This window comes from Bos javanicus, chromosome 26 (assembly GCF_032452875.1).
Source record: "Bos javanicus breed banteng chromosome 26, ARS-OSU_banteng_1.0, whole genome shotgun sequence".
NCBI classification, from domain to species: Eukaryota; Metazoa; Chordata; class Mammalia; order Artiodactyla; family Bovidae; genus Bos; species Bos javanicus.
In genome coordinates, this window is record NC_083893.1 from 34,117,942 (window position 1) to 34,130,200 (window position 12,259).

Here is a 12,259-nt window from a genome sequence, read left to right on the forward strand (position 1 = left end):
TTACTAACCTAACCTTCTACGAGCATTGAGAGAATTTGAACTGAATTCTGTTTTAGATATGTTGAAAGAGTACTTTAAAATCACTCTTTAATCACAATGTTACTGAGTCTTAGGAATTTAGAGAACTATTTTACAGTGCCTTTAATTGTGAAGAAGAGTAGCATATAAATGTTGACTTTAATTTTCCTTTTTTGTTTCATGAAAGATTACAATTCAGTTATCTTGTCAGTGTATTTGAGTTTATCCTTGTAGTTCAGAAGCTGAGTTAGTACAAGTTAGCTATTCAGAATAATTTGTAGATGCTTAAAAATGAAATTTTTTTTAAAGTGATCAAACCAAGAATTGGGGTGATACCAATAACTGCTCTTAAATTTATTCTCTGTATTAGGAACAATCATTTTTATACTGTATAGTAGGAAGCATGGGCTCAGGCTTATTCCATCCTGGCAGCTACATATGGTGTGATGAATTGGAAGTACTTTATTTCATTTTCTTACCTATAACACACTGACAAGTTCACGGAACAATTGTAACGCTGTAGCCTGATACCATAAGCTTTTGTAGAACGAGCACACTGGACTAGCCACCCTGATCAACAAATTAGCCCACCGGTGGCTTCCTTCTTGCCCCTCCCAGTACTGCATCCCTTCCCCACAGGGTACCCACTAGTGGTTTTATCTATTTTTAAAACAGAAATGTTTTAAAATAGTAAAAATTAAAATATTTTAAATATTAATATTTAAAATATTAAAAATATACAGGATCTTTGGAGTTTAGATTTGATCTTCCTTTTTATATACTTTTATAAATATTGGCATTGAAAGTTTCTTCACAGAACGTTGTTTTTTTTAATATATATTTTAGAAGATCAGGAAAAACTGAGCGTATTGACGGCCGAATTGTTAGAATATTGCAATGCTCAGAAAAGCCGATCGCCCTATACACCGAAAATTGGAGATGCGTGTTGTGCCAGATATACAAGTAAGATTCTTTGTGTTACCCAGAACAGTGAGCATTTAAAACATGAGACTTACAGTTTTTAAAAGTATTTAATTTTCTATTTATTTTATATGATAGTTGGATCTTCAGTTTCCCTCTGTTTTCTTCCCGGTAGAAATGTGTCCTAATTTTTGGTTAGACAAGTATTCTGTGTTACGATACTAGGGTTGCATAAAAGCGGTTCACAGCCTAGCCATGTAGTCACTATAAATACTTTCGCAGCCTTTTTTTTTTTTTGTTACTTGTGTTCTGTATACTTTCAGTAATGATCTCCAGTCCTCTCACTGGTAAAAATTCTATCCAAGAGTACTTTATGTACTTAATCAACTTTTGTCATAATTGTAGGCAGCCCTGGCCTTTTTGCCAGCTCCTGTCTAGACTGCTTGTCTTTGGGACCTGAGCTGTCCTCCTGGAGGTTCTCGTCACCATCACGCCAACCCTCTGTTGCTTGGATTTCTCTCCCACCCCTCCTCTTGTTGCAAGATTGTCTCCCTTCCTCATTTCAATGTGCTTTCTGGATCCCTTACTTTTGATTTACTCTTAATATTTGGATATATCTCATCCTCTGGAAGCTGAGAAAAGGTATGTGTAAAATAAGTTTTCTGTTATGTTTCATGTTTGAAACAGTATTCACCCTAATAGTTTCTTAATAGCTTACCTATAGATAGAATTCCAGGTTGGAAATCATCTTCCCCTTAAATTTTTGAAGGTGTTGCTTTTATATCGTCTTTTAGCTGTAGGTGTTGCTGGTGGAGAGGTAGATGTCATTGAGGTTCTCCAAACTCTGTACATATTTTTTTCCTTCTTTCTGGAACTTGTGGTAATCTCTTCATCCTGAGTTTTGAATTTTATGATGTGACTTAGCATTGGTTTTCTTTCTTTCTTTTTCTGGGCTACTCCACACAGCTTGTGGAATCTTAGTTCGCCAACCAGGGATCGAACCCGGGCCCTGACGGTGCAGGTGTGGGGTCCTAACCAGGGACCTCCCCCAGCTCTGGTTTTCCTTCCACCATTGTACTGAGCGAGCACTCAGTGGGTGGGCACTTTAGTCTTGAAATTTATGAGCTTTAGTTTTGAAATTTGTTCCTGAATTTTTTTTATTCCTTCCTTTCGTTTTCTGCTGTTTTATGAACGCCCAGGTTTTCTAATGTTGGGCTTAAACTCTTCTGCTGAATTTCCTCTGCTATTTCATCTTTTTTGTTCTGTTCAAGAGGTTTCCTCAGTTTTCTCTTCCAGCCTTTCTTACCTCATTTTTAATACCACAGTTTTTTTGTTTCAGTAGTTTTTATGTTTCTCAAGTGTGTGGTTTTAACACTTCCTTGTACCTGTTCTAAGGATGGAAGGTCATTTCTCTGAGGATGGTCATATTCTTTTAATTTTCATGGTTCCCTCTGTCCTTGGCCTCTGTTTCCTCGAGATCCTGTTTGTTTGGTCTGGTCTTCTCTTTCTTCTTCTATTTGGCCATCCTTTGCTGTTTTATCTTTATAAGGTGAGGCACTAAGAAGCTAATTGGAAGTTCCTTTGAGTGGGGGCAGAGCTTGTCTGCTTGGTGGGCTTCCCTGTGGGCTGGCTCTGCTGTTTCACTGGGAAGTCCTTACGCTGGTGTCTTGAAGTGCTTTTGCTTGAGATGGTTGTCTGCTGCCTGAAGTGCGTGACTTGCCTGACAGGGATCTTGTAAACTCTATCCTCTGCTCTGCCTCATGTTCCCCAGTCCACAGTCTCTGGTTCGTCCTCTCTGGAGAAGAAACTAGTCTTCTGCCCGTGGGTAGAGCCGTTACCTAGAAAGGGGGACTTTTCTAAGTGTTATTAAAGCATGTAAATACAGAGCTGATCATAAAGCTTCAGCACCTTTAAAAATAGCTATTATGTGTAATGTGTTTATAAACTAAAGTTTATATACATGTCTTGGGGAAGGAACTCTGCTTCCACTATTCAGTCACCATCTCAGTTCCGTCTTTCCTCCTACTTTTGAATGAGTAGCACCAATTATTGAGCCTTGCTTGCTTAGGGATTTGAAATGCAAACTGGGACGCTTCTTGGCTTCCTTACAGCAGCTTCAGTTGAGCTCTGCTAAGTCATTTCCATTCATGTATCTGCTTTCCAGCTTCCCAACCTTACATTGTCTTCTCGCTTGTTCTCTATCCTTGTGGTTTTAGCCTTTTTTTCTGTTCAATCCTGTAACTGTCTTTTCAGTAGAATCTGCAAGAAGTAGAGGTGATGCTTGTATTTAATCTAGACTCCTTGGCATGAAACCAGAAATCTTGGTGTGGATTTCCAAGTGATGTCAATGTAACTGAATAACCACCTTAAGGGAGGAGGGCCTCATTGAATGTAACTTCTCACCTGAGACTCCGTTCCGTTTTTAGGCGATGATTGCTGGTACCGTGCCATCGTGCTGGGGACATCAGATGCCGACGTGAGAGTGCTCTATGTGGACTATGGAAACATCGAAACCCTGCCTCTCTGCAGAGTGCAGCCCATCTCTGCCAGGCACCTGGAGCTTCCTTTCCAAATTATCAAGTGTTCCCTTGACGGTAGACAATTAAATCACTTTCCAGTATGGGTGTCTGTGGGATTTTTTTTTCTTTCTTCTATAGCATTAAGTCTGAAACAAATGGGTATTTTAAGTAACTGTCCAGATTTCTAAATATCAAGCAGAGTTTATGTAAAAAAAAAAACCTCATGTCTTTTATTCTTTATTTCATTCTCACAAAAATTATATTCAGTCGTTCTGTCTTTGGTTTCACAGATTAGTGTCAAAGAGTCAAGGCTCAGAGATTCTGGTTGGCCTCAGGTTGCAGAGGTAGTAAGTGGCAGAGCCAGGACCAACTGGGGTCACTCCTCTGACCTCTTTTGTGGGGGTCTTTCTACTTTGTTGCAGACTAGAGATGTTCACATGACACTGTTTTGGGCTACCTTACTATTCGTACTCTTATGTATATCTGCATATTTATTCAACCCTTCAGTTGGGATTTGAACAAAAGGAACCAAAATGCTGAAGTAGCTTTTTATTCTTACTCCTATATTCTTTACCTAGAGGTTCCACCAGATAATAACAGACCGCCTCGTAGTCTACTTTGGTTTTGACTCAGAAAATTCTCTTTATCATTGTTTGCTTCCCCCATTAGAACAGAAGTCCACGCAGGTAGACATTTGTCAGTGTTCTGGCTTTTAGATCTGAATTAAGTGCGTGACAAGGCTTCCCTGATGGCTCTGCTGGTAAAGAATCGGCCTGCAATGCAGGAGACCCTGGTTTGATCCCTGGGTCGGGAAGATCCCCTGGAGAAGGGATAGGCTACCCATTCTAGTATTCTTGGGCTTCTCTTGTGGCTTGGCTGATAAAGAATACACCTACAATGCAGGAGACCTGGGTTCGATCCCTGAGTTGGGAAGATCCCCTGGAGAAGGGAAAGGCTACCCACTCCAGTACTCTGGCCTGGAGAATTTCAAGGGACTGTATAGTCCGTGGAGTCGCGAAAAGTAGGAAACGACTAAGCAACTTTCTCTTCACTTAGTGCTTGACACATAATAGGGATTGAGGAATATTTGTCAAGTTTGATTTATTTGAATGCAGCAGCAGTTGTACATTATAGCATACGTAACTAAAGCTAGCTAAAATCAGTGAGCCTTTTGTTTATTATCCTTAGACAATTAAGTTAAATATTATATTTTAGAAATTTGTTGATTAATACTCAATTTTTTTCCAGGACTAATGGAATTGAATGGAAGATGTTCTCACCTAATGATAGAGCTACTGAAGAATTTCATGTTGAATCAGAATGTAATGATTTCTGTAAAAGGAGTTATCAAGAATGTCCACACGGTGTCAGTTGAGAAGTGTTCCGAGAATGGTATTATCAATATAGCTGATAAGCTGGTGATGTATGGTCTGGCAAAAAACATCACATCTAAAAAGCCAGCTGCTGTAAATACAGGTATTGTTTTTTCAAGTTTAATTAATAACAGATGTAAGTGTGACCAGGAACAGATGTACTCAGTTTAGTAGGTCTGATCTGTATTCTCACGCCTACGTTTGTTCCCTTTGTCGTCCTCTTCTGTGAATCCTGCAGTGGGGTACTGACTCATGTTGCCGCCTCAGAGGAGCCTGGAAGGAATCCGGCCTCCCAGTCCAGGTTTTCCTTATATCAGGCTCAGCAACCTTGTCCATAGCATTAATGCTCCAAGCTTTAAAAAGGTCAAGCATTCAGAGTTACTTCCCACTTCCTTTTGATCCTGATCAAAGTGAGAAGAACTCGTATACTTGAGACTGGGTCTTACTAGTTATTTCATAAGATGATTAGGCAGGCCTGATCTCCACCAGAAAGAGATACACTGTGCAGGATAGGCAAGACCTGAAACCTTGGAAGGATGAGGGCACTCACTGGGTAGAACCCAGGACAGAGTAGTAGGTAACATTAAAGCGCCGATGAAAGGTTTAATCCATCTACTCCTTTGTGGTTGGAAAGGATCTGCCCTGCGGGGCAGGCTTGTGTATGTTCAAACTCCAGGTTTTTGTTTTTTTTTTTTCCTGTTATTTATAGCTAAGAGATCTAACAGCTCTTTGCATTTGCTTTTAGAAACGGCAGACAGGATGAACTGCTGCTGCACGAAGCTACAGAAACAAGTGGGTGGATTTCCCTAAAGTGAAACTATACTCCCAACATTTTAAGGAATGAAATAACACTATTTTCTTTCTCACCCTCAGGTTGAAAAGCATGAGCAAATTCTTCTCTTCCTTTTAAACAATCCAACCAATCAAAATAAATTTATTGAAATGAAAAAATTGTTAAAAAGTAAGTTAAATTTGATGTTTTTTCTCTTAGGCAACCCCCAACAGGACATCACCCATCTTTTTCTCAGGGCAGAGTATGTGTTTAGAGGCTGTGATGTACTCTGTGGTCTGAGGATCGGAGGGCTGGCTATAATGATTCTGCCGTCTTCCTAGGTTTTGTTTGGTAGCCTGCCTTTGACACTGCTTATGGAACTGAGTCCAGGGCCATCCTGTCCTCACAGTTGCTTGACATAGAGAAAGCTCATGATGGTATGTGCAGGGATATGTAAAAATTGTCGTGAGATCAAGCTTAGCCTGAAATTCTTTGCGTCTAGAGTGAAATTAACACTTCCTTGTACACACTCCTATGGAGATGGTTAACACTTTTTGTGAAGAAGTTCTGAGTCAAGAAAATGGGCTGCAGTGATGGATTTCATTTCAGAACAAAGCATATTCTTCCTTCTTTAGCTACGGTGACTCTAGAGGTTAAAGATGCCACCAGTGGGTTTTATTTTTTCTTTCTTTTTAATTGAAGGATAATTGCTTTGCAGTGTTGTGTTGGTTTGTGCCATACATTAACACGAATCTGCCATCAGTCATCGGCAAACCCATAGTGGATTTTAAATAGTGGTTCCCTTGCTGCTGCTGCTGCTTTTTCTTTTTTCTGCCTGGGATGCTGTGATCTGAGATGACCCTTGGAACGTGTTTTGGGATCAGTAACGAATTAGGACTTCTGGTCAAAATGAAGTTGTCCTTCTTGGCACTTTGAATTGATAGAATTTCAACTAAAAGCAAGAAACTTTGACTTAATTCCTGCACCCTGGCAGGCTAAAGTGCAGTTTGTATCTGACCATTGCAAGGAGCTCCCGAGGTCCTCCTGCTCTCTGGGGCTCTGTGAGTGTAGCAGTTCTTAAGAAGGTACCTACCGGGGTCACACGTATTCTCCATGTGTTAACGCACAGTTGTTTTCTTTCTGTTTCTGAGAAAGTATGACTAAGTTCTAAGCTAACTGTCATTCATGTAGGATCATCAGGTTTGATTCTCATGATTGATTTTGAGATGATTTATTGACTTTACTTCACAAGTTTTGGCTTACTTTTTAAAATAAATGCTAACTTGCAATTCCAACTTTCAATCCTTTTTAATACACTGTTTTTATACTAACAGCTGTTTTGTGTACTTGAGTTTAAAATCGGAAATTTGATGATACTTTAAATTTCATAGATTGGGGAACATGCAATGACATAAACTTCTGGCATTTAGTCCTAACACCAAGTCATCATATTTTTAATCAAGTTGATTAACTTGTATGTGCTTTTATCTTTTTATCTTTGAAATAAGTTTTTTTCCCCCATAGGAGTATTGAGTGTTGCATATACAAGTTCAGGTGAAACCAGTGTTTTCTGTTTCTCAATATATTGAAGTTCAATTCAGTTTAGTCGCTCAGTCATTTCCGACTCTGTGACCCCATGAATCACAGCACACCAGGCCTCCCTGTCCATCACCAACTCCCGGAGTCCACTCAAACCCATGTCCATTGTTTTGGGATGCCATCCAACCATCTCATCCTCCACTGTCCCCTTCTCCTCCTGCCCTCAATCTTTCCCAGCACCAGGGTCTTTTCAGATGAGTCAGTTCTTTGCATCAGGTGGCCAAAGTATTGCAGTTTCAGCTTCAGCATCAGTCCTTCCAATGAACACCCGGAACTGATCTTCTTTAGGATGGACTCATTGGATCTCCTTGCTGTCCAAGGGACTCCCAAGAGTCTTCTCCAACACCACAGTTCAAAAGCATCAATTCTTCGGTGCTCAGCTTTGTTTATGGTCCAGCGCTCACATCCATACACCACTGGAAAAACCATAGCCTTGACTAGATGGACTTTTGTTAGTAAAGTAATGTCTCTGCTTTTTAATATGCTGTCTAGGTTGGTCATAGCTTTTCTTACAAGGAACAAGCGTCTTTTAATTTCATGGCTGCAGTCACCATCTGCAGTGATTTTGGAGCCCCCAAAAATAAAGTCTGATACTGTTTCCACTGTTTCTCCATCTATTTCCCATGAAGTTATGGGACCGGATGCCATGATCTTAGTTTTCTGAATGTTGAGCTTTAACCCAACTTTTTCACTCTCCTCTTTCACTTTCATCAAGAGGCTCTTTAGTTCCTCTTTGCTTTCTGTCACAAGGGTTGCCACATATCTGAGGTTATTGATATTTCTTCTTGCAATCTTGATCCCAGCTGTGCTTTATCCAGCCCAGCATTTTGCATGATGTAATCTGTATATAAGTTAAATAAACAGAGTGACATTATACAGCCTTGAAATACTCCTTTTCCTGTTTGGAACCAGTCCATTGTTCCATGTCTGGTTCTAACTGTTGCTTCTTGACCTGCATACAGGTTTCTCAGGAGACAGGTAAAGTGGTCTGGCATTTCCATCTCTTGAAGAATTTTCCACGGTTTGTTGTGATCCACACAGTCAAAGGCTTTGGTGTAGTCAATAAAGCAGAAGTAGATGGTTTACTAGAACTCCCTTTCTTTTTCGATGATCCAGCAGATGTTGACAATATGATCTCTGGTTCCTCTGCCTTTTCTAAATCCAGCTTGAACATCTGGAACTTCACAGTTCATGTACTGTTGAAGCCTGGCTTGAAGAATTTTGAGCATTACTTGCTAGCACGTGAGATGAGTGCACTTGTGCAGTAGTTTGAGCATTCTTTGGCATTGCCCTTCTTTGGGATTGGAATGAAAACTGACCTTTTCCAGTCCTGTGGCCACTGCTGAGTTTTCCAAATTTGCTGGCATATTGAGTGCAGCACTTTCACAGCATCATCTTTCAGGATTTGAAATAGCTCAACTGGAATTCCATCACCTCCACTAGCTTTGTTCGTAGTGATGCTTCCTAAGGCCCACTTGACTTCACATTCCAGGATGTCTGGCTCTAGGTGAGCGATCACACCATCGTGGTTATCTGGATCATGATCTTTTCTGTATAGTTCTTCTGTGTATTCTTGCCACCTCTTAATATCTTCTGCTTCTGTTCGGTTCATGCCATTTCTGTCCTTTATTGTGCCCATCTTTGCATGAAATGTTCCCTTGGTATCTCTTAATTTTCTTGAAGAGATCTCTGGTCTTTCTCATTCTACTGTTTTCCTTTATTTCTTTGCATTGATCATTGAAGAAGGCTTTCTTATCTCTCCTTGCTATTCTATAGAACTCTGCACTCATATGGGTATATCTTTCCTTTCCTCTTTGCCTTTAGCTTCTCTCCTTTTCTCAGCTATTTGTAAGGTCTTCTCAGACAACCATTTTGCCTTTTTGCATTTCTTTTTCTTGGAGATGGTCTTGATCACTGCCTCCTATACAGTGTCATGAACCTCCATCCATAGTTCTTCAGGCACTCTGTCTATCAGATCTAATCCCCTGAACTTATTTGTCACTTCCACTGTATAATCGTAAGGGATTTGATTTGGATCATACCTGAATGGTCTGTCTAGTGGTTTCCCTACTTTCTTCAATTTAAGTCTGAATTTTGCAGTAAGGAAAAGGGAGAAGGGAATGGCAAACCACTTCAGTATTCTTGCCTTGAGAATCCCATGAACAATATGAAAAGGCAAAAAGATATGACATTGAAAGATGAACTCCCCAGGTCGGTAGGTGCCCAATATCATTTTGGAGAAGAGTGGAAAAATTATTCCAGAAAGAATGAAGAGATGGAGCCAAAAAAACAAACAATGCCCAGTTGTGGGTGTGACTGGTGATGAAAGTAAAGTCCAATGCTATAAAGAACAATATTGCATACAAACCTGGAATGTTAGGTCCATGAATCAAGGTAAATTAGAAGTGGTCAAACAGGAGATGGCAAGAGTGAACATTGACATTTTAGGAATCAGTGAACTAAAATGGACTGGAATGGGTGAATTTAATTCAGATGACCATTATATCTACTACTGTGGGCAAGAATCCCTTAGAAGAATTGGAGTAGCCCTCATAGTCAACAAGAGAGTCGAAGTGCGGTACTTGGGTACAGTCTCAAACATGACAGAATGATCTCTTGTTCGTTTCCAAGGCAAACCATTCAATATCACAGTAATCCAAGTCTGTGCCCCAACCACTAATGCTAAAGAAACTGAAGTTGAACAGTTCTAAGATGACCTACAAGACCTTCTAGAAGTAACACCAAAAAAAGATGTCCTTTTGATCACAGGGGACTAGAATGTAAAAGTATGAAGTCAAGAGGTACTTGGTGTAACACACAAGTTTGGCCTTGAAATACAATATGAAGCAGGGCAAAGGACAACAGAGTTTTGCCAAGAGAATGCACTCGTCATGGCAAACACCCTCTTCCAGCAACACAAGAGACGACTCTACACATGGACATCACCAGATGGTCAATACCAAAATCAGATTGATTATATTCTTTGCAGCCAAAGATGGAGAAGCTGTATACAGTCAGCAAAAACAAGGAGCTGACTGTGGCTCAGATCATGAACTACTGATTGCAAAAATTTGTTAGTAGTTTAATTGTAAAACTGCTGAACTAAGAGTTATACACTTACAAGAACATAAAACTCTGGTCCTGAGTTGAAAAGACTCTCCTGGAGGAGAATGGCAACCCACTCCAGTATTCTTGCTGGGAAAATCCCATGGACACAGGGGCCTGATGTGCTATAGCCCATGAGGTCACAGAGACTCAAATACGACTGAGCATGCATGCATATGTCATATATATATAATTGTAATATTGCTGAACTAGGAATGGTGTGGTATGGGAACATAAAACTGTAATCTCTTCATCAGAGATTTAAGTATTTCAGCATACAGGTTAGTATAAAATATTTTTTATATTTGGAGGGGAGCATATCTGTGAAGGGGAGTACAAACAGCTATACTGAACATAAAGCCCTGTTATTGCAGTGGTGAATTTTTTTTAACTAGCAAATCTTACTGAAGGAAATGTGGAATTTCAGATTAAAAGTGAGTATTTGGTTTTCTTGTACTTAAAATAGATATTAAGAACCACAGTGACTGGGTTTTTGTATAAGGCATACTAAGAATCGATTTTTGTCTTGCAGATACAGCCTCTCTTGAAGATCAACACTTATGAGACAGGAAGTAGCGAAGGCTAGATTTAGGAGAGAAAGTACTGCATCTTGTGTTTTTGTTTGTTGGAAACTTTTTCTTTAATGACCTTTTATGTCTGCATTTTTTGTTTGCTTACCATTCTTCTGTCTAGGTTGGGTAGGTTTTTTTTTCCCCCCTCTAAATGCATCCTCTCAGTCTCGCATTAAAGATACACAGTAAGTACATGGGAGCATCGGGAAGGGATACATAGGGGCTGTCTAGTCTACATAGAGCTTTTTATTACTTAAAGGTGCTGAAGAAAATATGGCTCCAGGTTAATACTGGGTCAGTTTAGTTGTTAGATACACGAGTTGTATTTTTTGGACTTTTCTCTGTCTGTTTGATGTGTTTCATAATAAAATACACCCTGCTCTCCCTGTCACAACCTGTCTCTTCCACATAATAAAAGTTCTTTGGTTTGTTGTTGCTCAGGTCTCTGCCCTTCTTTTCCTATCTACTCTGAGGTCATCAGTTTCTCTCTGTCCGTCCTCACTGAGATCACTTTTCTTTCAGCCCGTGGGCACAGTGTGCCCTTGGGCTCTCGCCCACTCTGACTGGGAAGGCAGTTTCTGCTCCTGCCATCCGTAGGTACCTTTCCAAATCTGTGGCCACTTGGATTTTTAGTGTAGTGGAATTTACATTTTCTGAAGCACAGATTCCTGGAGAACAGTTAACAGCTTAATGTAAAAAGCCAAGTTAGAGTATATATTTTTCTTGAAGCACATAAAGACATCTTAAACTCTGTAAACTCACATGTGCGGAATTATGGGCCAGCCAGCCTTCCTGCCAGCCCATAAGTTTCTGTTTGGGAATTTTTTCACGATTTAAGTATCAGACTGTGAAAGCCTAAGATGTTGTCACCAACTCAAAGAAGAAACTTGACTTTTTGTTTGTTTGTTCTTTTAAAATGTACCTTTGCTGGTAATATGTGTTAGCAGGATTAAATGGAGTTTCACCTCATGTAAAAAGTTGTTCAAACATTGATATGCTTCTATGAGATAAAAATTTAAGCTGCTGTGCCCAATAAAATCCTTTTACTTCACAGCCAGATTTCCCTTGTGTTGTTATCACCAGCCGCATTTTGCTAATTTCCTTTTCTTACTGGCATGTACTAGGAGCACTGGGCACTGAGTTTGTTCATACTCTGTTCAGTTCCATCCACAGTGCAAATGCAAATGAAATCTGTGGAATCACAGAACTGTCCTTTTTATTAAGGGAAGTTAGGGATATGTCACAGAACACACTAAGGAACGCTTAAGTCAAAGTTCATCAGATCCCAGGGTTTGATCCTATGGTACAGACTGGAAATTGGGATAGAAACAGTTTAAATTAAATGCAGTTTAATATTACTTGATGATTCAGCTAGTCTCA

General features: G+C 39.8%; 1 protein-coding gene across 1 annotated transcript in view; it reads left to right on the forward strand.

Annotated features, from left to right (window-relative positions):
• The window catches only part of TDRD1 (tudor domain containing 1), a 54,979-nt gene extending 43,047 nt beyond the window's left edge, over positions 1-11,932 (forward strand). The window contains exons 21-26 of the mRNA XM_061402645.1: positions 865-981; positions 3,366-3,533; positions 4,707-4,934; positions 5,577-5,623; positions 5,705-5,792; positions 10,840-11,932. Coding sequence (XP_061258629.1) covers positions 865-981; positions 3,366-3,533; positions 4,707-4,934; positions 5,577-5,623; positions 5,705-5,792; positions 10,840-10,871 — 680 coding nt within the window. The 3' untranslated portion in view covers positions 10,872-11,932. The remainder of the gene's footprint in view (positions 1-864; positions 982-3,365; positions 3,534-4,706; positions 4,935-5,576; positions 5,624-5,704; positions 5,793-10,839) is intronic.
• Positions 11,933-12,259: the final 327 nt, after the last annotated feature.